We start from the raw sequence: 25,542 nt of genomic DNA, 5'->3' as shown, positions 1-25,542 counted from the left end.
CAAGAACAGCACATTCGAACACAACGACCGGTACAGCCAACAAACACAACCTCCACGAACCCAACGAACAGAATCAGGACACCACCACAATGATTACCTTGGTATTCTCGGTGTGAGAATCCAGGAGTTGTGGCCTCTGTATGATTGTGTTAGAGGATGAGACTGAAGGTATACGATCGAGGAAGTGGGAGATAAGATGTTGTCTATCATATAGACGATGTGCTCGATCGTTTAGTAAATGGAAGCCTATCGCATAGACTTGCCACTCGATCGTTTAGCTACAATCAAAAGGTCAACGATCATATTGTCAACTCTTAAACGATCATTTAGCTACGATCAACTGAATGACTATCGTATAGTCAAAGGTAAGCGATCGCTTAGCTGATCGTGTAGTCTCTCAAAGCTATCGCTTAGTGAAACTCTTTCACTTGATAACTTATCCGTGAGTTATTTCTGAATGAGGCAACTCCTAATTTTAGGAAAATAATTTTCCTTTTTATTTCATGGTTACCATAAAACCACCAATAACCTCCCACTCAATCGATTATTAGAGAAAAAGAAATTAATTATCATATAATTAATATATTATAAATAAATATGATAACCAACTTACCATATTATATTTATAACCTATAGTTTTAATACTTCATCTCATGAAACATACAAACTATAGTTCTTTTTCTATTTTGTGGTACTTAATGTAAATCATATTTACATTAATTCCTCCACTTGATATATCTCATACATCACACCAATTATATCATATATAATTGAATTTCTTCTTGTTAATTTGAACACTTCAAACAAACCCAAAAATTGATTCTCAACTTGAATCCATTGAGCTACCAAGGGGACCTTATGAACCTGTAGCTTGAAGCTCCAACAGTACGTGAATAACTGACTGAACTCTTTAATCACGATATCCACCATCTGTTAACTGTCAAATACTCCACTAAAGACTGAAAGCTGCACACTTCGCACTATAAATATATTTATGTGTCCATTGGATATAACCAATCAACAGTACGATGACCCTTTACAAATTACTGGTAAGTACAACTGGGCCAATTTACCGTTTTGCCTCTATAGTTACATCTAACTCCTTAAGTATCACTGATTTCTTTAGTGAACAATAAGTCATAGTCCTACTATGTCTGGGTCCTCTCTTCCAAAGAGAGGATGTGGCCACTATGTTCAAGACCCAGAATCAGCCCTTAAAGGAGCAATCTATCTACTACCCTGCTTCGATGAAGGGGTGAATTTTGTCTTGTGTAATTGAGTTCCCAGCTCCCCAATCAAACAAATTCCCAAAAAGGTAGGCTTGTTGAGTTGAGAATCTGGCCATTCTCACCCATACTAATCAGAGGACCGCTCTTAAAGGCAGGAGTTCCCAAAACACTCAAGATTAAGGTCATGTCACCTATGGTCATTTTATGAGATGTAAGTCTCAATTATCAACAGTGTTATATAAAGAGATGAATCATCTCGCGGTCCAGTTTTATACAAACTCTTTGTACAGGATACCCCCGCTCGCATGTCTTCACATGAATGGTCAGGATCAAACCATCTATAGTAGTTCATAACACTTGTAAACCTCTACAAAGTGGGTCCTATCCATAGTGTCACAAGAATAAGGTATCCCTCTTTTATCCTTGTACTACAGACCTTTTAGGTTATTACTCAAAGCATGATCCACTTGTATATCTCATATACATGCTTAAGTTTACATACAATAACCGCGAATTTTTGTTTATTGGATCTGAGTAAATGCAAATAAAATAACTCTTATTTTATTAATAATAATGTACAAAAGTTTACAAACTATGTAACTTTGGGAGAATTAGGACACCAATCCCAACATTTAGTTATTTGTATTTGAAGATAATCAAATAATTCATGCATTTTGGAATGATGTATGTTGCTTGAGGTTGATTTGGAGTGATTGGGAGCATATCGATCACCCAAGGCTTCAAAGGAGCGAAAAAAGACGAAAATACTTCCAGGGGTTGGTGCAGCAGCGCCCATACAGTGCCATGGTTGGTGCCAAATTTCAGTAGGCACTTCAAGTTGAGAGAGCCACAGAGCTCTGGATCTTCAAGGACGTACACTCACAGCACTGCGCTTTGGTAGAGTGCTTTTTTTAGGGAAAAACGCCATAGCGCCACCGATATTCCTATAAATACATTATCTTTCTTTAGGGTTTATCAAGTTGGAAACTATAGAGGTCGAAGTGGAGCTAAAATTTATTCTTCTCCCTCTATATATCTTTCTAGTTTCTTTAGGTTATATTTTTACATTTTTTTGGTTTGTAATCAAAGTTTGGATGCTCCGTTTCTTCATCTTGTCTATGGAATGTTGAGGTAAGGATTTCTCTAGTTTTGGGGAGCAAGAACCTATGTTAATTTCTTGAGTTTTCTCTTGAATGAAGTATGCATTTTAGATTTATGTTTTCTTGAATCTTGATCTTAATTAGATATATGTTTGTGCATGGGTTGACTCTCCTTTCATTAATGTATATCTTTGCTAATGGATTATAGGCTCGCATATTCTTTGTTGTTCATCTAGCTAAAATCACCAAAGTAGTAATGGTTGAAACATGTATGTTAGGATTGTAGTCTAACTATAAATCTTAAATACATGTTAAACCTAGATTCATGGATAATTTGATTAACTAATTAGGTTACCTAATTGATTAATCAAGCAATGGAACCCTAGAACATAATGTGAATGGTTTAATTCTATATAGACACTTTTGAACCAATAGAACTAAAATCATTTAGCTTAATCAGAGCCTTACCTTTAATTGAAAATTAGGGCACTTGCTAGATTTAATCCAATGAATTGGTTACCTATAACATCGATGAGTTTGGTTAGGCTAAGTGTGTGCACACATGAATCAAATGTGCATTTAATCAATGTCTGAAATTGTATCAGAATCTCTCTTGCTCTGAAACTAGAATTTTCAATTCTAGATTACATTTACCCCCTAACTTTTAGTTTCATGATTTTAATTTCATGCAAATTATCTCTATCCATACACAAGCCCCCCCCCCCCCCCCCCCCCCCCCCCCCCCCCCCCCCCCTTACTGTTATAACTAGCTAATTAACTATTTGGAACCATAACTTACGTTTCCATATGGATCGCCTCAAACTTGTCATTATTACTATGCCTTTGTAGAAGTGTAGTAGAGTTCAGTAATTATAATTTTATTTGATTAAGGGTTTGCAAGCAACAACAAATCCTTACTATCAGGCATCATCATCCTTATTCCACAGAAAAAAAATCAAGATGTTACAAGCAAGGCTCTCTTTCTATTATGTTCCATAAACAATATGGTTTGCACACCTTTATGTCTCTTTTAAAGACATAGATGTTGGAATTGAAGGAAATCTAAAACATAAATCTTTTGAGTGAAAGGGGATCATTCCAAATTCCATTCAGAATGAACACAAACAATTACAGTCTTAACAGAAACAGATTATGCATAAACAGCAATTACGACATGCTACTTAAAATAAAGATACAAGGGATAAAGTATGTGAACCTTTGAAGAACCTTTCTTCACGTATCCCTTGATTTTTCAACAAGTCGTTCAATCACCATGAACTCGAACACAACGAACAAAACACGATCTCAATGAATGTTTGAATGAACCTCAATCCCAATCGAGTCCAACTCAATCCTCGAACTGAATAAAAACACCACCACAAGTGTTACCTTGGTATTCTCGGTGTGAGAATCCAGGAGTCATAGGCTCTGTATGATTTTTTATTAAGGAAAGCAGGAGGTAGACGATCGAGTAAGTGGGAGATGAATATTATCTATCGTATACAATGTACTCGATCATTTAGAAGATGAAGCCTATCGTATAAACTTTTCTACTCGATTGTGTAGTAATGATTAAACGAGTAACTATCGTATAGTAAACTCGTACTCAATCATGTATGCTCTCTATGCTATCGTTTAGTAAAACGTTTTTACTTAATAGCTTCTTTGTGAGATTATTCCGAATGATCATCAACTTAATTTTGGAAAACGATTTTCCTTTTTATCTCACAGTTACCATAAAACTTCCAATAACCTCCTACTCAATTCGGTTATTAAAGAAAAAAAATAATTAATTATCATATAATTAATATGTTATAAATAAATATAATAATCAACTTATCATATTATATTTATAACCTATAGTTTTAATATTTCATCATATGAAATATATAAATCATAGTGTTTTTTCTATTTTATGGTATTTAATATAAATCATATTTATACTAATTCCTCCAATTTATGTATCTAATAAATCATATCAATTACATCACATATAATTGAATTTCCTCTTATTAATTTGAACATTTCAAATTAACCCAAAATCTAATTCTCAACTTGAACCCATTAAGCTACCAAGGGGACCTTATGGACTTGTAGTTTGAAGCTCCAACGGTACGTGAATAACTGATTAAACTCTTTAATTACGAGATCCACTATCCGTTAACTGTTGGTCACTCCACTAAAGACCGATAGCTGCACTCTTCACACTACAAATATATTTATGTGTCCATGTAACCAATCAATAGTACGATGATCCTTCACAAATCGCTCGTAAATACAGTTAGGCCAATTTATCATTTTGCAACTGTAATTACATTTAACTCCACAATTAACCCCTGATTCCTCTAATGAACAATAAGTCATAGTCCTATTATGATTGAGTTCTCTCTTTGGAAAAAAGGGTGTGGTCACTATGTTCAAGACCCAGAATCAGCCCTTAAAGGAGTAATTTATCTACTTACCCCTGCTTCGAGGAATGAGTGAATTCCGTCTTGTGTAGCTGAGTTCCCAGCTCACCAATTAGACGAATCCCCAAAATGGTAGGCTTGTTGAGTTGGCAATCTGGCCACTCTCACCCAAACAAATCAAAGAACCACCCTTATGAGCAGAAGTTCCCAATTCACTCGGGATTAAGGTCATGTTACCTATGGTCATCCTAGTGAGATGTAAGTCTCAATTATCAATGGTGTTATATAAAGAGATTAATCATCTCGTGGTCCAAAATTATACAAACTCTTTGTATAGGATACCCTCGCTCGCATGTCTCCACATGAATGGTCAAGATCAGACTGTTTGTAGTACTTTACAACAGTTGTAACATCTACAAAGCGGGTCGTATCCACAGTGCCACCAGGATAAGGTATCCCTCCTTTATCCTTATACTACAGACCATTTAGGTTATTACTTAAGGCATGATCCACTTGTATGTCTCCACATACATGCTTAAGTTACATGAAATAACCACGGATCTTAGTGTATTGGATTTGAGTAAATGCTTATAAAATAACATTTATTTTATTAATAACAATATATTTACAAAATGTTTACAAACTACGAGATCACCGGGAGAATTAGGACACCAATCCCAAAAGGAATACCTTGAATTCTAATCAGAATTGGTTTAGAAGATTTCAAGTCAATGTGGATATTATTAGAATTGGGGTTTTTTAGAATGCCTTGAATCCTAAACCTAATTAGAATTGGTATTCGATGTATTTAATTATTTAATTATTTTCCTTTTCCACTTAAGGTTTAGAGAAGTGCACTATATAAACTCTCTAACCCTATAGATATTATTTGGAAGACTCTGTATTTTTTATAACATTGTCTCTAATAAATTGTTCTCCTTCTGCCTCATAGATGTAGCTAATACACTTGTAACACCCCACACATTTTTTTTAGTAATAATGTAATTTCAGTAACTTTATTATGTGAAATTTCAGTAATTGTTATTAGTTGGAGGGCATTTTTAGAATTTTGGACTTCAAGTGTAAGTGCGAGAATTTAATTGTTGGCGTGAAATTATTCAAATTAGAAATGAATGGCAGGAATTAATTTTCTTTTAAAACGGCAAAGGAATTTAATAGTATAAAATGGAAAGGAATTAAATGTAATTACATTTATTTCCTCCTTTGTTTATTATTATTTTTTTTTTTAATAAAATGTCAAACCCCACCCCCCTTTTCTTCCTCACGTTCGACAGAAAGGAATTTAAAGTATAAAACGAAAAGGAATTTAACATGAAGGTTATGGCAGAATGACAGCATGAAAGATTAATAGTATAATATGATTAAAGTATGTTCTGCTATGAGATCCGAATTATTTATTTATGCACATAGACACTTGAATGTTAGTATGAGATGGTATGTGCTTCCATGGTTGTATTTGATCTGATGATGTTGAGGTAGACATGTATGTTGTAGAACCATAATGTTGAGGTATATGTGTATGTTGCATAGTCATGGATGTTGAGGTTTATATGTATGTCCTAGATTCGTACAGTGATGATTATGATGTTGAGACTATGCAAATGTCCTTACTGATTAGTTAGATGCCCATTAGATTTGTGTTTCCTTCGGGATTCATCAATTTGTGTTTCCTTCGGGATTCACCAGTTTGTGTCTCCTTCGGGATTCACCAGAGGTAATGGGCATACTTAACTACAATAGGATAGGACTCAGTCTCCTTTTTTTTTTCATGTGTATATATGTCCCATGAGGACTAGAGCAATTTATATGTTTCCCCAGAGGTAGGTATCTAGAGGACATAGATGCCTAGCCTGACCCTAGTAGTGGGGTTACTTACTCTGTATTTTATACTCATTCTTTCTCATGATGTTGTTTCAGGTAAGGGTAGAGATGCACTAGTGAGGGACAAGCGGAATTCGTGATCGAGCCACTGGGACTAGTTTTCACGCTTCCACATCATGAAATTTAGAGTTATTTTCATGTTTCTCTTAACTTTTAGTTTTGATGTTTAAAACTTACTTTAAGGATCGTTTTTTCATACTCATTTACTATCCTTTATGATTTATGGGTACCCTACTATTGTTTTAGTATTTGAATTTAATGAAAGTCTTTTGAACTTATCTAATTTAATTAGCATTTATTTCGCTATAACCGAGTATCATTTTGAGTTCCACGCATGCATGTATTTAGTAACGGTCTAACTTAAGTCCTAGGGGGTCGGGTCATTACAGTTGGTATCAAAGACCATGTTTTGGGTTCTGTAGACTGACTTACTATGTAAGTCCAGATTGTCCCTGTGGCCTAAGAACGAATTCCTCGTCATCGCCAGGTATGTCTTATCAATTACAAGTTCTATAATAGTTGTGCATTAAAATATTTGTTTAGCTTAAATGCACCAGTTATATTCTAATGCTAGGTCAGTGACTTGTTAGAAGTTATTATAAAAGGATTATCAGGTACGACACTACAAAAGGAGGGAAAAAAATAAAATAGAATAAATTATAAGGTCACTTGGCACTAATTTATCTCATGGAAATCATGTTAGAAATGAAAAAAAAAAATACATATACCTCACTTCAGAGATCTTAAAGGTTGATGAAACTATGTAGAGTTATGACAGTTAGAAATAAAGATATGTATATGTTTAAGCCCAGGAATGCAATTGTCTTGACGATAATTCATTAAAGACTAGTGTTATGTTTTGTGGTGCAATTGGAGGCGGTATAAATAAATTTCTTCGCAGGCCACATACTCAATTATAAGATTAAAAGTTGTTCTATAGATAAGGAGAAAAAGAAGAGACTATGAATTTATTAGAGGTTCTGAGATATTTAAACTAAACATTTTGAGAGGAATTTTGGAAAGAATTAATAAGTCATAATCACTTTGGTAATACTACGACTTGATGGACTAGGTAAAGTATTTGTAGTGATATGAAGGATTCTTTTGGAAGATCTAGCAAAGTTGATGTCATTAAAGGAAGTCAAAATAGTTGGACATGAGTTTAGACTTAAAAGGGATAAAGCAAAGTGTTATTTGTTTCGGTAGAAGGATTATTTTAGAATACCTAGATTAATTAAATCCATAGCCTTATTGTGATAAGGAGAACAAAGTTGGACAAATTTGAACAAACGAAAGTCTTTTGGAGTTTAAAAGCATGAAAATTGGCAAAGGAGAATTCTACATGATGAAAATTCCTAGTGAGAGAGATAAGACTTATGGAGGAGTTAAGTAAATATACTTTAGTAAAGAGATTATGTTCCACTTGGAAAGTGAAAAAAAAAAGTATCCAAGAAAGTTTACTCTTTTGGAAAGAGAGAGGAATTTAATATAATCAAAACTTCTAGTTATATATAGTTTGGAGGCATGATATGAGGGGTTACAAGAAATTTTTTTTGGTGTAAAAGAAAAATATCTCATTATCATGTGGAACTTTAGGAGAGTATGACTTGGATGAAAAGATAGCTTACATAGGTGATCGGTATGGAACTTTTTTTTTTTTTAACACAAGAATCTATTATCAAAATAAAAGTTTGAGAAGGGATAAGCTAAAATGGAGTTACTAGTAACAGTAGATGTTCAAGAACTATTGACATGGTATGTTGAGGCTTCATTAGTTAAAAGGCAAATCATTGAGGGCATTAGTAAGATTTAAAGGATTTTGACGTAGTGTTCAAGTTCGAAACATGAACTAGAAAGACCCTCAATTTGATTGAAAAAGGAACTTAATCCAGCTCGAGGTAGACAAAAGTGGTATATACACAAAAGTAAGTAAGTTGGATCTTTCAATATCACCATTGGCATAAGGAATAGACTTGTAATAAAGTTGAGTTGATAACAAGAAATTGCTATAGGTGGGTTTGAAGCGGTATAGGATAGTATGTTTTCACTTGCATGGGCAATGAGTTAACTAGCTTTAGGGAGTACGAGTAAGTCAAGTTATGACTTATGAATCAAGAAGGTTTTATCGTAAAAACTAACTTCAGGGATTAATTACGGTTATTACGAGGTTATGGAAATGTGTTATCGATTGATTGATGCTTTAGCATCCAGAGACTTCAAAACCTCATTTTCAGAGGGAATTTTAGACTCATCCGCAACAGAGTCTAAGTAATGATATGTGATTATTTTAAGGCTAAAGAATAAGATAAGGATTGACTTAAGCAGTTTTATAGCCCATGACAGTATAGAGCCTCATGATGAGTTTCTCATGAATGTGAGACTTAATTACACAGAGTTATTCTCAGGTATGTAGACCCTAAGAAAGGCATCACAGTTGGCGCTTCTAGAGTAGAAGTAGTTTTCAGTTGACTAGATTTGTTCTGGTATGTATCTTCAGATGACGCATTATATAGTATGATCAGTTTCTTCACTGCACATATGAAGTTTTCCCTATGACATGGTAGGCTCAGATATATGTTTTTAGTATATAAGACTTTCTTAACTGCATGACCGTTTTCAGAGTTCTCAGCTTGAACGTGTTAAAGTATAGTTGGTTTTCAGCATCTTAAGTTTCATTGCTATATATGGAAGGGGTTGTCATACCTCTTTTGATGCTAGTTTCAGCTATGTCAAATAGCGACCCTCGTTTTACATCTAGTTTTTGGAAGAGTCTCCAGTTAGCATTGGGTACTCGATTGGACTTTAGTACAGCTTTTCACCCACAGACTGATGGTCAGAAAGAACGTTTGAACCTGACATTGGAGGATATGTTATACACTTGTGCATTAGAGTTTTCAGGGAGTTAAGACTCTCTCCTGCATTTGATGGAATTTACATAATAACAGTTATTCGGCTACCATTGGCATGTTGTCGTTTGAAGCCCTCAATGGGAAGAGCTGCAGGTCTCTTGTGTATTGGGATGAGGTAGGAAAGAGGAAATTTCTAGGACTTGAGCTAGTACAAGCCATGAATAAAGCAATATAGAAGATTAAGGCTCGTATGCAAACAGCTCAGAGCAGACAGAAAAGCTATGTCGACGTGAGACGTAAGGACCTAGAATTTAAGACTGGTGATAAAGTGTTCTTAAAGGTGGCACCCATGAAAGGTATTCTGAGGTTTGGCAAGAAGGGGAAGTTGAGTCCGAGATTCATTTGACTTTTCGAGGTCTTAGAGCGAATTGTCCCTGTAGCTTACCATTTGGCATTGCCCCCAGCACTATCTTCAGTTCATAATGTCTTCCATGTTTTGATGCTAAGGAAGTATGTGACAAATTCGTCCCATGTAGTTGACTTTGAGTTATTGCAATTGAATGACAACTTGAGCTACAAGGAGAAGCCTATAGAATTTCTCGCCAGAGACGTTGCGCCGTAGGGAAATTGCTTTTGTGAAAGTCTTGCAGCAGAATCACCAGTTCAAGGAGGCTACCTGGGAGCGAGAGGATGAGATGAAGGCCCAGTACCTGGAGCTTTTTCAAGAATGAACTTTCGAGGACGAAAGTTCTTTAAGGAGGGAAGAATGTAATACCCCTGGAGTTTTATTTTCAAGAATGAACTTTCGAGAAAGAAAGTTCTTTGAGGAGGGAAGAATGTAACACCCCGCACATTTTTTTTAGTAATAATGTAATTTCAATAACTTTATTATGTGGAATTTCAGTAATTGTTATTAGTTGGAGGGCATTTTTGGAATTTTGGACTTCAAGTGTAAGTTTGAAAATTTAATTGTTGGCGTGAAATTATTCAAATTAGAAATTAATGGCAAGAATTAATTTTCTTTTGAAACAGAAAGGAATTAAATGTAATTATATTTATTTCCTTTTTTGTTTATTATTATTATTGTTGTTGTTTTTTTTTTTTAATAAAAAGTCAAACCCCACCCCCCATTTTCTTCCTCACGTTCGTGAGCCCGTCCGACGCCGCCCAAAGCCGTTGCGTCAGTTCTTCTTCACAACCTCCGTCCACCACTGCTCAAGCGTCGTTCGCTTTTGCCGTCACTGGATCTATAGATTTGGGTAAGATTTCTGTCGTTTGGGTTTGTTTCAGTTGATTCTTGAATACTCATTTACTTTTGGCATCAATTGGTTGATACCCATTGTGTTTTAACTTTGGATTCAAGTTTGTGAAGGTATTGAGGTGTTGTTCAATGAAGTTGGAGTTTGTTTTAACGAGTTTTGGTAAGTTTTATGCTTTGATTACCGTCTTGTGGATTAATTTTGGTTGTCAAGAAATTTTGGTAAAGTCATTTGGAAGTGGTTTTTTTTTACGAAGCTACATATGGATAATTTATTTGAGACATTGGTAGTGAAGTATGTATTTGATTCAAGCTTTAATCATGTAAGCCTAATTTCAAATTATGATTAAGAGGTTGATTCAAGAATTTCATTCAAGATGAAGAAGAGTTTGGTTTGCTAATTATTTGGGCTTAAAATTGGAGGTTTGGAAGGTGAATACGAATTGGACCACACCTTAGGTAAGGTTATCTAGAAATATTTTGTAATATTTGGGTGTTAGGAATTTGGCCTTAACTATTAATTTTAAAGCTTGGTTTATGTTTAGGCTTGAGTAAGGATTCAAGAATTTCACAAAGATTCAATTGCTTTTTGGTTTGACCTAATATCAAGGTAGTAATCTTACTACTAGAACTGCCCACGGACCAGACATTAAATGTATGCTAGCATGTTAAATAAAGGTTATGGAAGAATGACAGCATGAAAGATTGATAGTATAATATGATTAAAGTATGTTTTATTACGAGATTCAAATTATTTATTTATGCACATAGACACTTGAATGTTAGTATGAGATGGTATGTGCTTCCATGGGTTGTATTTGATCTGATGATGTTGAGGTATACATGTATGTTGTAGAAGCATGATGTTAAGGTATATGTGTATGTTGTAGAGCCATGATATTGAGGTTTATATGTATGTCATAGATTCGTACAGTGATGATTATGATGTTGAGACTGTGCAAATTTCCTTACTGTTTAGTTAGATGCCCATTAGATTTTGTGTGTCCTTCGGGATTCACCAGTTTGTGTTTCCTTCGGGATTCACCAGTTTGTGTTTCCTTCGAGATTCACCAGTTTATGTCTCCTTCGGGATTCACCAAAGGTAGTGGTTCAATCTTCTCCTTCGGGATCTTTTGTATTCACTAGAGGGATTCTCCTTCGGGATTCGTTACAACACTGTTAGTGAACCACGTAAATTTGTGTGTCGATCTTCTCTATTTTTTTCTATCTTTTGTATTCTTTAATTATCGATTTCATAACAAACTGTTAAAGAGCCTATCCTTTAGGGTTTCAAAATTCCACATTTGTTCGACAATTAAAGATGTATGACGCGAACATAAAAATAGACAAATTCACCGAGAGAGCAATGCAATTCGATTTTTCAAGGACGGCTTCTATACAATTGTTGATTGCCAGAGCTTCAATTGTTGGATGGTGCTATATTTTGGTCAAACTGTTGAGGACACATAAGTCCTCATTTTGAACGGTTGGATCATTATTTTGAGCTCTAGGTTTTCCGTAGTCGCTACTAAACAAAATTTGTAAAATTGTTGTATAGTTCGATTTTTCAAGGATAGCTTTCGCAAAATTGTTCATTGCCAGAGTTTCAATTGTTGGATCGTGCTGAAGTTTAGTCAGCTTATTAGGGACACATAGGGTCTCTTTTTGAACTTTGGGTTTGTCCATAATCGTTGTTGAATAGAATCTGTAAAACTGTAGTGTAGTTGGGTTTTTAAGGGACATTCACAAAGTTGTCGATTGTCGAAGTTTCAACCGTTGGATCATGTTGAAGCTTAGTCAGTATGTTGAGAACATATAGAGTCTCGTTTTGAACGATTGGATAGACATTTCAAACTCTATGTTTGCCTATAGTCACTACTGAACAAAATATGTAAAATTGTAGTGTAGTTCGGTTTTTCAGAGACAACTTCCACAAAATTGTCGATTTCTAGAGTTTCAACTATTGGATCATGCTGAATTTTGGTCCACCTGTTGGAGACACATAGGGTCTCATTTTGAACGGTTGGATGGTTGTTTTGAGGTCTAGGTTTGTCTATAGTCACTGCTAAACATAATTTATAAAATTTTAGTGTAGTTTAGCTTTACCAATTTGGTTTTGAGCTCTGGGCTTGTCCATAATGGAGTTTCAACCGTTGAATCATGCTAAATTTTGGTTTGTTTCAGCCTGATCTGCATCTGTTGGTTTTCTATCATCAATCCAGATCTATTAATTTTGTTCAGAAGTTTTTTCTTCACAAACTCAAGTTGTTCATCATTCTACCACCTTAAGTTTGAGAGAGAAGTTTGAGTATGTTTGGTAATATATTTATGTTGCATTTGATACATCTGTTTGTTTTTTATTTCTAGTTTAGATCTACTGATTTGATTCAGAAGTTTTTCTTCACAAACTCAAATTGTTCGTCATTTTACAACCTTAAGTTTGAGGGAGAAGTCTGAGTACGTTTGACAATATATTTATATCGCATTTGGTACATTTGTGGGTTTTCTGTTTCCAGTCTAGATCTGTTGATTTGATTCGAAAGTTTTTCCATCGCAAATTCAAATTGTTCGTCATTCTACCACCTTGAGTTTGAGGGAGAAGTCTGAGTATGTTTGACAATATATTTAGGTTGCATTTGGTACATCTGTGGGTTTTCTGTTTCCATACCATATCTGCTTATTTGATTCAAAAGTTTTTTCTTTGCAAACACAAGTTGTTTGTCATTCTACCACCTTGAGTTTGAGGGAGAAGTTTGAGTACATCTAGTACATCATTGTTTGGACTTGCTGAATATTTTAAATTGTTTGTGGTTCCTTATGAGACACTTTGAGGCATGAGGGAAAAGTCTAATTACATCTGGCAATGTGTTTGTTGTTGCATCTGGTACATCTATTATTTGTGAGAAAGTTCAAGTCAAGGTGGAGATTTGTTAGAATGCCTTAAATTCTAATCAAAATTGGTTTAGGAGATTTCAAGTCAAAGTAGAGATTTGTTAGAATATATTGAATCCTAAACTTAATTAAAACTAGGATTTGTTGGAATATCTTGAATCCTAAACCTAATTAGAATTGGTATTTGATATACTTAAATATTTAATTTTTTCCTTCTAAGCTGGTTTAGAGAAGTGCACTGTATAAACTCTCTAACCCTATAGGCATTATTTGGCAAATTCTGTATTTTTTGTAATATTCTTTCTAATAAAATTGTTCTCCCTAAATTTGTGAACCACATAAATTTGTGTGTCAATCTCCTCTATTCTTTTACGTTCTTTTGTATTCTTTAATTGTTGATTTTGTAACAATAGATATTGAAATAATGAACAGCAACAAGCCATTTAAAGCTACAAAAAAACAATGATGTACCCTGGCCCAACAGTTGGACGACATCGAAATTTTAAGATGTTTGAATGGCGAAGATCATGGTAGTCGTGATTGTCGTCTTTGGACTTGCAATGAAGGGTTACCACCTTGTTGTCTGATAAAGCATTTTTTTTATCGTCATCGTGACCTTGTCGTAAATTAGACTTCATATGCCACCGCCACCGCCACCGTCGATGGTGGATGAGAGGAGGAATATCAAGAAAAACTTACCAACGATGATGGAGGCTGAAATCACCTCTGTGTTGAGCTAATGTGAGCAAAAAGATATTGTTGATTTGAGGGTTTATATACTAGAGGTTAGAGGAGAAAAGTATGTTCTTAAAAAGAGATTTAATTTTGAAGGATTAAATTTTCTTGTCATTGGATTTTTAATTTCATTTCATTTGATCTCAAAACTTTCAAATAGGTTTATTTCATACTCTTCAATGTCAACCGTATACTCTTATTGTCCATAAATATGTTTATATACTAGAGTAGAGAGGAGAAAATTAATATGGTCCAAAAAAAAAGTTTTGGAAGGATTAAATTTTATTTTAATTATAATTTTATTTTTTATTTTTTTCGTTTCCAAACTCTACATGATTAGTTTTTAACACATTTTTTGTTTATCACCATGTATGGGATCATTATATGTAGATATAATTTTTTAAGCCACTTAAAAGAAATATTACTTGAATGAAAACCATAAAAATATGGTTGCACATTAACACTCATTTGATAAAATTCAAAATACACGTGGCTAATTATAACCCATTGAATTATATATATATATATAGTCACATATTGTAAACTGGGTGCCTAAATCAAAAAATAATTTTTTTAAATGATTAGAAAATAAAATTAATTGACAATAACTAATTAAATAACTTAAATTTTGATGTAAATTTTGGGATTATGAGACACTACTCGAAACACTACAAGATTTTTTGGTTGTCTCGACGTTTTTTTCTACCAACGCAACTAAAAATGTCGATAAATCTACTTTCTACCAACGTATTTACCATGCGCGTTCACAACGACATTTTGGCCGATGAAAAAATGTGTGTGGGAAGAAAACTGAGGGACTTAAAGAACACATTCTTTTGAGTTTATGCTAACGCTTTCTTTAGTTTCTACCAATGCACGTTACATGCGCAGAAAGTTTCAGTATCTGCCAATATTAAGTGTGTGGGCAGAAATATTTTAAATTTATATATTTAAACTTTTGCCGACGACGTACATTGTATAGATAGAAATTTATTTGTCGATGCATAGTGTGTGGGTAAAAACCTTCAAATCCATATATTTATACTTTTGTTGATGCCAAACGTCGTTAATTGTTGTTCCACACCGGTTTTGTACAATGGGCAAAAGCCCATGTCTTGGGTTCGTGCATTCTTGGTGTATTGGGTAAGAAATCGACCTTCCCCTTTTAAGTTGATTGAATAAAATCTGAAACAGTACGTAACCATAATTTTGGTCTATGTTGATTTTATATTGACCTTGTTCTTTTGGTTTCAAGTTTGAATAATTGGCCAGAATTGTTAATAACCATTTTTGTCGTATTCTTTGGGTACTTGTTTAGTTTTGTGTATTAATCTACTAATGGAATTCTTCCATTAGGTTGGCCTTTTAGATATTTTTTTAGAATTAAGGTATCACTTACATAGTTTTTATAAACCTTATTCACCATCATCATTAGGTCTGGTCAAAAAGTTAGTCAAGCCCATGGCCCAACCCTTGGCCTTGTTTTTTTTGGATAAAGTTTGGGTTTGGATTGGCCTTCTTTAATTGTTTAAAAATAAGGTATATATTTTAGATTTTCTTAAGAAAATGTTATTAAAATTTATTTATTTTGTATTTTATTTAATTTTTTATATTTTTATTAATTTTTCTAGATAAATTATTGATATTATGATATTTTATTTAGTGTTTAGTTGTCTTAAAAAAATTTATTAGTTTTTAACACTTTAAAAAATTAGTACAACTAAAAACTAGTATATACCTAAATATTTTTTTTTAAGAAAATTACTTTTCTAATATATGAAGAATTATACATATCCATAGATATTTGGGTTGGTCCAATGATAAGCTCATTGGCCTGACTCGATGGGCCTAATTATCAAAATGGTGATTCAATTAAACCAATATATAAATGGGTTGGGCCTAGCCAGGCCAAGCCAGGCCAGTCAATCATTGACTTCAACCGGCCTTTGGGCTTCAGGCCCGTTAATGAAAGTTGGTTTTGATAATTTATGAACTATTTATGTAGTTTTGGAAGACAAATTGTCTCTTGGGCACCTTTTAGGAACTTTCTTTTGTTAAATACTTTTTCCGTTGGTTTTAAGAGTGAAAGTGACACTTGACATTTTTAGATTGTTTTGAGAATTAAGGTGTCAGTTACACATTTTTTGGAAACTCTTTAGGTTGATTTTGAGAGTAAAAGTAGCACTTAACATTTTTAAGGTTTTTTTTTAGATTGAAGTGTCACTTACACACTTTTTAGAAATTTTGTAGTTATTGTGATAATCAAAATGACTCCCATGAACTATTTAGGTTGTTCCCATAGTCAAATCGTCTCTTGGACACTTTTAAAAAAAAAATTATATTGTTTTGAAAGTAAAAGTGATACTTAGATACTTTTTATGCTTGCTTTGAAATGGAAAGTGTGATCATTTTTAGGATATTTTGAGAATATAAATGTGACTTACAAACTTCTTTTAGATTTTTTAGGTTAGTTTTGAAAGTGAAAGTTATACTTAGATATTTTTTTTAGAGTTAAAATTTTACTAAGACGTATTTTAAAGACTTTGTAGTTGGTTTTGAATCTCTTGATAATTAAAATTCCTTTTATCAACTATTTAGGCTATCTTGAGAGTCTAATTGTCTCTTAGACATTTTTTTTGAAATTTTTTATGTAGTTTTAAGAGTGAAAGTGTCACTTAAACACTTTTTAAATATTTTTTTAAATTGATTTTGAGAGAAAAAGTGACACTGAACATTTCATAGACTCAAGAAAAAGTAGCATGCATGAAATTTTAGGAATTAAAAGAGGGTTTAAATTTTATTGTATTAATATATATCCATAGAAAAGGTGAACGAATTTCTTTTAAAAAGGAAAGAATAATAATAATACTAAAGATATTTTGTTAAAGGTAGTTATTAATCTTTGCAAGTTTTCACTCATAATTTTCAATTAAAAAGGTTTCTTAAAAACAATTAAAATATTTTTAAAACAATCTTCATACATTTTTTTTTTGTTAGGTTCAATCCAAATTAGGGAGATTATGATAGATTTCTAATTAAAATAAAATACTAAAAAGTTATTGTTAATAACCTAACTCAATTCATAAATACACAATTGATAGTCAACATGAGCATGAATTCATAATTTAGTCATAATGGCATCTACTTTTTTCTTGTGATTAAATTTTAGTAAAAATTACATATTAGAAATTTCATCCATATGGTGTAAAATTGAAGTATATGATACTATAAAACTCTTGCCATTTCAAAATACTTATTTCATTATTTTGATATTTTTGTGATCATGTTGTTTAAATGAATTTTTTTTTCAATCCCCGATTATGCTAAGGTTAAAGCAGCTCCACCCTTTCCTAGAATCACTCTCTATGGACTAGTAAGAAGGTATGTTGAAGCTCTCTTATAAATGGAAGCGAATGCGCTTTTTTTGGACAGCTTTTCAATAGAACATAGAGCTCTGCCCTTCTGACTGTTCTAACGAAGAAAGTAAAATTTCAAAGCATAAGGACTTGACAGAAAGTTTTTAACCAACCCAATTCTGTAAGCATAGGAGAAGGCTTTAGCGAGATGTTAATGAATCGGTTTTTGCTCACGACTGATTGAACTATCCCTACTTTCCACCGATGGAGGGGCGAACTCCTCAACAAAAGAGGTGACATCTATTCCTACTTACTTTGGATACTCACTCAGGCCTTTCAAGGCAAGGCAAATACTGAAACGAGTTTGAGCAGATCATCCAGGTCTTCCTTCCTAGCCTTGGTTCAATAGATAAGATAGTCAAACCATTCTAATGATCAATAGTTCTCCAACTTCAAAAATTTATCTAAATTAGAACTTACTTTAGTAAATATGAAAACTATAGCAAATAAATTACTAGAAAAACCATGCATAATTTATAAGTACAATGTGAAATTCTTATCAAATGCAAGCCTAAAGTTATAGGGTGTTAGACGGATAAAATTTCATTGATGTACAATTTCTTTTTGGAGTTTTACATTTGTCCTATTAAAATCTTTGAGACTAATCCATAACAAATAAGACTCAACTGCCCTAAGCTTATGCTATCAATCTTTGAAGTCAAAGATTTGATTTTCTTGTATCACATATTGTCGCAAATATTGTTCCAATTTTAAAATGTATGCTTGTTTCCTCCCAAATTTAAAATCACATTTCCCAAAATAAATTTTTAAAAACTACTCTTCAAAACTTGATTTGATTTTTCAAAATAATAATAAAACATAGAAATTTTAGGTGGAGGCAGTGTTTTTCCATAAACCAAACACAAAATAGTTATTAAACAACAAAAATCAAATGGAATCTTATTTATTTTAAACAAGTTGATCAAGTTGATGTAATAAAATGTTGTAAAAAAATGGATGGGTAAAACTCAAAAAAGGTTTGTTTGGTTCATAATCTGGATTTTGTTTTATGTTTTCAGATTCACATAATTTAGTGAATATTTGTTTAGTAGACAACTCAAATTCTGTTTCTAAAAAGTGTTTTTAGATTCTGTGATCCAAAAGAGTAAATTTTGAAAACAACATTGTTATATTTTCATTGTATCCGAAGTTGAATTTTTCAAATTCAAAATACATAATTATATTAAATAAAAATAAAAATATTTAAAATATAGTGTCATTTTATAAACTCAATTCAAATTTTTTAAAATTAAAATGTGTATTATGTAATGTATTATATTATGAAGGAAAATTTTCACCGATAGAAAAAATATCAAACTATTTAAAAAAATAGCAAAAAAAAATACTAATAAACATTGATAGACTACTATCATCGTCCATCACATAATATTAATGATAAACTTGATTAAATTTTGTCATTTTGTGTAAATAGTTTCCGTTATTTTTCTATTTTTGAAAATCCCTCTATTATAATTTATGTTAAATTCCAAATTTGATCCCTATGATTTGAATAAAGTTATTCTTAAAAATTTAATTCCTATGGTTTGATATAACTTCAGATATAGTCTCTATGGTTTATTAAATCCTCTTAAATAATCCCTACAAAAGAACTATTATGAAGCTCTTATCCAACTATAAGGAGTAAATTCTAATTATAAACCATAAGACCTAAAATTTAACTTCTTCCAAATCACAAGGACAAAAATTTCAATCTATCCTATAAACAATATAATATTACAAAATGACAATTATACAATCTTTTAAGCATAAAATCATGTTCATAAATAAACTAATAATAGTTTACTGTTAAATAATATTTAGTTGGTAATTACAAGTAATTTGTAATTGTTTAAATTACAATCCAATTTTTTAATTCTACTACCAAACACATATATGAAAATATAAAATACAATTTTATTTTCATTTAATCTCTTATTTTAGAATTTTTTTTTTTTCAGATTTTCTACCGAATAGATCTTAAAAGTATCAAAGTATTCCATTTGTAGACCTATAGAATCCAACAAGTACTTACAATGACATGTGAGATATAAGAATAGCCTAAGTAATGGACATTATAATGGGTATAAAGAATATTCCAAGCATTTGAATCCTTCCCTTTAAACTAATGTATATCATAATATACTTGTTGACTCATAGAATGAAGAAACCAAATTTATATCCTCCACCTTCAAATGTCTTCAAAAGGGACAGAGGAAAACATATTTTACACTAAAAAGGCCTAATTTCACCCATTTCTTTTTTATCATCATTAGAGACCCTTTTTTAACCACTAAAATAAACCTATCAGATTTGATTAATAAAACAGAGGGCTGCAGATTAATATATCAATCATATATGAAAACTATACAAAGAGACTTTATTGAATCCTAAAACAGATGCAAAATCTAAAGCAATAGTTGGGTAACATAAGCATTACCCCATATACTATAAACTCTGGAAAGACTACATGCTATATATGTATATATATGTATTCTATGGGGGAAATATACATATTACCACATTTTATGTTAAAAAAAATGCAAGAACTATTCAGTTATCTGAAAACGAAGACTGCACACCTGAAATTTCACGAGGCTGCGTCGTCGTTTGGAGCTAGATTATAAGTTAAAGCTGGAATATGATCTTCGTCAGGCTCGGTAGATTCTAAAAGCAAAGATACAACTTCCCCCATCGATGGTCGATGAAAAGGAGACAGACTTGTGCACATTAAAGCAATTTTAAGGACTGTAAGCATGTGATTGACCGTGGCTTGATCTTGAAGATTGAGCCGCTGATCTAACATTCCAGACGACATCGAATGGTCTCGCATATAGTTCTTGACCCATGTGACAAGATCGCCTCCCTGGTCGATTGGCTGTACTGGAGTTTTTCCAGTAAGCAGTTCTAGTAAAACTACACCATAGCTGTATGTGTCACATTTTTCTGTGACCTTCATGGTGTATGCATACTCTGCAAGAAATTATTTGGGTTAAATCTGAAGCATTTTGCTTGAAAGATCGTATTGGAATGATGAAAGCACATATAAATCTTGGGAATTTAGAATGTCGTAAGTTTAGTTTTTTTTTTCGACTAAAAGTAATAACCAAACAAATGAACAAAACTACAGAAAAGATCTCGACTCCATGTTCCTTTAACAGGTTTTTCTCATAAAATGAAGAAACAGACAACTCAAAGAAAAAACGAAGCCCTAAAACAGAAATTTTGAATTGCAAGAGAAATTCTTGTTCAAGAGTTATCAATGAATTTGAGATGGAAAACGACGTCGAGTACTAAGAGTAGAAATTACCAGGTGCAATGTATCCGTACGATCCAGCAACTGCTGACATTGATTTAGACTGAGGCATGTCCATTACTTTCGCTAAGCCGAAATCACCGACATGAGCCTCGAATTTATAATCGAGGAGAATGTTATTTGATTTGATATCACGATGTATGATCCTTGGTTTGCAGCCATGGTGTAGATAATTAAGTCCCTCTGCAGCTCCAATGGCGATTGTAAACCGAGTAGGCCATTCCAAGTTACATGTAGTCCCATGAAGTAACTCACCCAAACTACCCCTTTCCATGTACTCATAGAGAAGAAGATTCGAACCCTGGTGATAGCAAAAGCCATATAGTTTAACGATATTGCGATGTCTGATCTTTCCTAGTGTCAAAATCTCAGCCCGGAAACTATTATCAATGTTGCTCCCTTCCCTATTTGATGCTAACTTCTTGACAGCAATGGTCAGTCCAGAACGCATCACTGCTTTGTATACAGTTCCACAAGCACCTTTTCCCACCACACAGCTCTCATGGAAACCATTTGTGGCGTCAATCAGATCTTGGAAAGTAAAACCTTCTTTAGGCGGGAAATAGACGTCTGAATCCAGAGATTGTGTTTCTTTGTTTTGCACCATCTCGGACGGATGTCTCATACAATATAAGATTATCACAATTAGAACAATAGAAACTCCACCAATTGCAGCAGCGATCCCAGTTATGATTCTACCTCGAGACGCATTTATACTCTTGACAGAAGGAATAGATGGAGACAATGAATCTCCATTGCAGTCGCCAAGAGGTCCACCACAGAGCCCCTTATTGCCAATGAAGCTACTAGGAGGCATGTTCTGAAACAAAGGTATGGAAGGGATTGGCCCGCGAAGGTCATTGTACGAGAAGTTGCAGCCCATTAAACTCGAAAGATTAGCAAAGGAGCTGGGTATTTCCCCAGTCAAACTATTGTTATTAAGCAGGAGATATTCCAGTAGATTCAGATTTCCAAGCTCTGGCGGTATTGTCCCAGTTAGCTTGTTGAAACTGAGATTCAGAGCAATTTGCAAGCTTTTTAGGGACCCCAATTCCAAAGGAATGCTACCGGAGAATGAATTGCCATCCATTTGCAATTCTGTCAAATGGGAGAGGTTTTGCAGTTCTTTGGGTATATTTCCAGAAAATTTATTTTCTGAAACTCTAAGAATTTCCAACTGTAAGAGAGATCCAATCTCTTTTGGGAAAGTATTTTCAAAGCTGTTCCCACTGAGATCAAGCCGTTGAAGAATCTTGCAGTTGACTATTTCAAGTGGAATCGGCCCAGTGAAAAGATTTGAAGAAACGTTGAAAGTCGCCAGCTGCACAAGGTTTCCTATCTCCTTCGGCAAATTAGACGTAAAGTAATTATTTGCAATATGCAGCCTTTGCAACTTTTGGCAATTTTGAATTTCTGGAGGAAGTGGGCCACTGAATCTATTCTGGTCCAAGTCGATCGCAGTAAGGTTCACCAAGTTACACAACTCTGATGGAAAGCCGCCAGTTAACCTGTTCCCAACCAGACGAAGTTGCATCAAGGGTTTGCAGTTCAAGATCCCGGTAGGTATATTTCCATAAAGGTTATTTGACTCCAAGTTCAAGATGATCAAGTTAGAATGACGACATAGATGGGGAGGTATTCGTCCCGTCAAGAGGTTGTCTGAAAAGTCGACAACCCAAAGAGGGCTATTACGTCCAAGTCCTTGGGGAATGCTGCCACTCAAACTGTTGTCGAAAAGCTGCAATTGGCTCAATGAGGGCATATACTGAAACCCAAAAGGAACAGGGCCTGTAAGGTTGTTGATTGAAAGATCAAGTTTAGTCAAGCTACTCAGGCTACTCAGTTCATTTGGTATAACACCAGTCAGCTGATTTTGAAAGAGGTACAGTAATTGGAGACCTTCTATGTTACTAAACTCTTTGGGTATCTCACCAGTCAAATAGTTCTCTGAGAAGTCTACCTCCGTCGCCAGAGAAAGATTCCCGAGCTCCCCCGGTATGGTTCCATTCAATGCATTTCGGTATATATACAATTTCGTCAGAGAGATTAAGTTCCCAAATTCCTTAGGTATGGGTCCAACAAGATTGTTCTTATACAGAGCCAGAACAGTTAGACTTGTACAATTCCCAAGCTCTTTTGGTAGAATGCCAGAAATTTGGTTCTCCCAAAGAATCAATTCAGTCAAGTTTTTAAGCATGCCGAGCTCCTTTGGTAATTCCCCTTCTAACTGATTTTGAGCAAGACCAAGTGTTTCCAAGTTCTCACACTGACCTATTTCAGCCGGTAGGCTTCCTGAAATCGCATTTTGTCCTGCTCTAAATATTCTCAAGCTCTTTAGTTTCCCAAAAGAATGAGGCAACGGACCCGTGATATTGTTGGTATATGCAACTAATTCAACCAAGGATTTCAAATTTCCAATTTCTTCAGGAAAAGAACCATGGATTCCATTATTACATATATTCAACTTTACCAAAGATGTCAGCCTTCCCAATTCAGATGGAAGTTCCCCATCAAACTTATTGTTGTTCAGAACAAGATACTCCAACTCGGTGCAATTGCCAATCTCTTTCGGTATACTTCCAGTGAAACCATTGAAGGAAACATCCAGATAAGTCAGGTGGACTAAATTACCAATGCTTGAGCTTAAAGAACCCGAAAGATTCTTTGAGCTCAAGTCAAGGGAATAGACGACTGGTTCCTCACCAGAAGTGCAGTTCACACCAGTCCATCCGCAGGGCGTTGCATCACTCGAATCCCAATTTCTCAAGTAACCAAATGGATCAGAAAGATCACTTTTCAGCTTCAACAGAAAATACCCTTCTTGATTCAACCCATGTGAAATATTAAACATAAAAGCCAATAGCAGCAAAGCCCCAACGAGTTTCACACCCGAAACCGACCCAAATGCAGAACAATACAACATCTTAACAATCAATCATCTGTCCAACCAGAGCTACAGCATGATCTGATAACAACAACAGTCCAATACCTGCAAAGGATTCAGACAAGAAACAATACTACAATGTAAAAGGAAACCATCCAAATCAAAGTCCTTCATAACACGTTAGATTCCAGAAAGATAATAGAATTTGATGAAAAAGAACAAAGGAATCCAAGCAACTAAAACAGAAAATCCCCAAATTTGTTTGTGACCCATAGAATTAAAAAAGTCCTCCAAATCACGTTAAATTCCCGAAAGAGGACGGAATTTGATGAAAAAAGAACAAAGGAATCCAAACAAGACAGCATAAAAACAGAAAATCCCCAAATTTGTATGTGACCCAGAGAATTAAAAAGAATCCAAATATAGTTTCCCAAGAAACAACGAAACAAACATCAAAGTGTCTTATTCATCTGGACCCAATAAAAATTTACAAGTCTAGCATCTAAAAGAGGGCCATCGGACAAGTCTTGTCACAGGAATTTATGAAAACCATATACGACAAACTGTTAAAATCTAGAGAATTAACCGAAGCTACCAACAAAAATACATTAACATCAATGAAAAGAAATCTCAAAAACCATGGGAAAAAATTACCTCTCAGTCTGGACTAGCGATAAAAATCATCATCAGTAGCCATAAATGAAGCAATAAAAGCATCAAGTTCACCACTGCCTCTGTTATTATCTGAAGATGAAAAGGTCAAAAGAAGGAACCCCATCAGCTAAAACAATCAAACAGAGGCAAAACTTTCAGCTGATCTTTCGTTAATGGAAGGATCCTCGAATCGAGGGCGAGATTTGGAAAGAGAGTGATTGAATTTCCAACGCCTTTATTTGCGGCTTTTCTTGAACCCCAAAAGCTCATAAAATCAATAAAGAGATTTGAAGTATTTTACAAAGCCATTGAAAACCCATCAAGTATGAACTACAGAAGAAAAAATTTAGTGGGAATGAAAAAGAAAAGGGATAGTTTAAAAAGATGGGTTTGATTTGAAGAGCTTGTTTAGGCGGATTTTTGAAGGAAAGTGTCAGATTAAACCATAAATCCTGCTTCCGTTTCATCAATCTCCATGGAGTATGATGAAGACCTCATTCTGCGGTGTCATTCATTAGCAAGCGAACTATGTGACTTTTTTATCTCAAAAAAGTTGCTTCTTTTTCATACTTCTACAGGACTTTCCATGTCTTTACGAACGAAATTCTTATTTTTCAAACATTTAATTACGTTATTCAACTATTATATATATATATATGAAAAGTAGGTGTTGATGACAAAATCTAGACAGACAAAACACCCTTCACATGACCGTGTGAATTTGTTATAAGGAAATGTAACCAGTAAAATAAGAAGGATTTGACGTGGGCTGCTTGTCACAACGCCTCTTATACCTAAGTAAGTAAAATTTTAAAGGGTGTTTAGCCATGGGTTTGGAATTAGGGGTTGACATTTGAAGCCAAATCCATATTTGGGCACTTGGAATAAAAGTACGGGAATAA

General features: G+C 33.9%; 1 protein-coding gene across 3 annotated transcripts; it reads right to left on the bottom strand.

Annotated features, from left to right (window-relative positions):
- Positions 1–17,690: 17,690 nt before the first annotated feature.
- Positions 17,691–25,304, bottom strand: LOC120067188 (probable leucine-rich repeat receptor-like protein kinase At5g63930). Of its 3 annotated transcripts, none has more exons than XM_039018667.1 (4): positions 24,641–25,304; positions 21,097–24,091; positions 20,369–20,759; positions 17,691–18,125 (listed from the first exon to the last, which is right to left on the bottom strand). In XM_039018667.1, the coding sequence occupies exons 2-3, from the start codon at positions 24,023–24,025 to the stop codon at positions 20,377–20,379; spliced, it is 3,312 nt and encodes a 1,103-aa protein (XP_038874595.1). In that variant the 5' UTR covers positions 24,026–24,091; positions 24,641–25,304; the 3' UTR covers positions 17,691–18,125; positions 20,369–20,376. The 3 variants fall into 3 exon arrangements, with proteins under 3 accessions (XP_038874595.1, XP_038874596.1, XP_038874594.1); XM_039018668.1 differs by having other exon boundaries at positions 17,691–18,120; XM_039018666.1 differs by lacking the exon at positions 17,691–18,125 and having other exon boundaries at positions 20,121–20,759; positions 24,641–25,303.
- Positions 25,305–25,542: the final 238 nt, after the last annotated feature.

This window comes from Benincasa hispida, chromosome 12, assembly GCF_009727055.1.
Source record: "Benincasa hispida cultivar B227 chromosome 12, ASM972705v1, whole genome shotgun sequence".
In the NCBI taxonomy this organism is placed as follows: Eukaryota; Viridiplantae; Streptophyta; class Magnoliopsida; order Cucurbitales; family Cucurbitaceae; genus Benincasa; species Benincasa hispida.
This window is presented reverse-complemented; position numbering and strand designations above follow the sequence as displayed.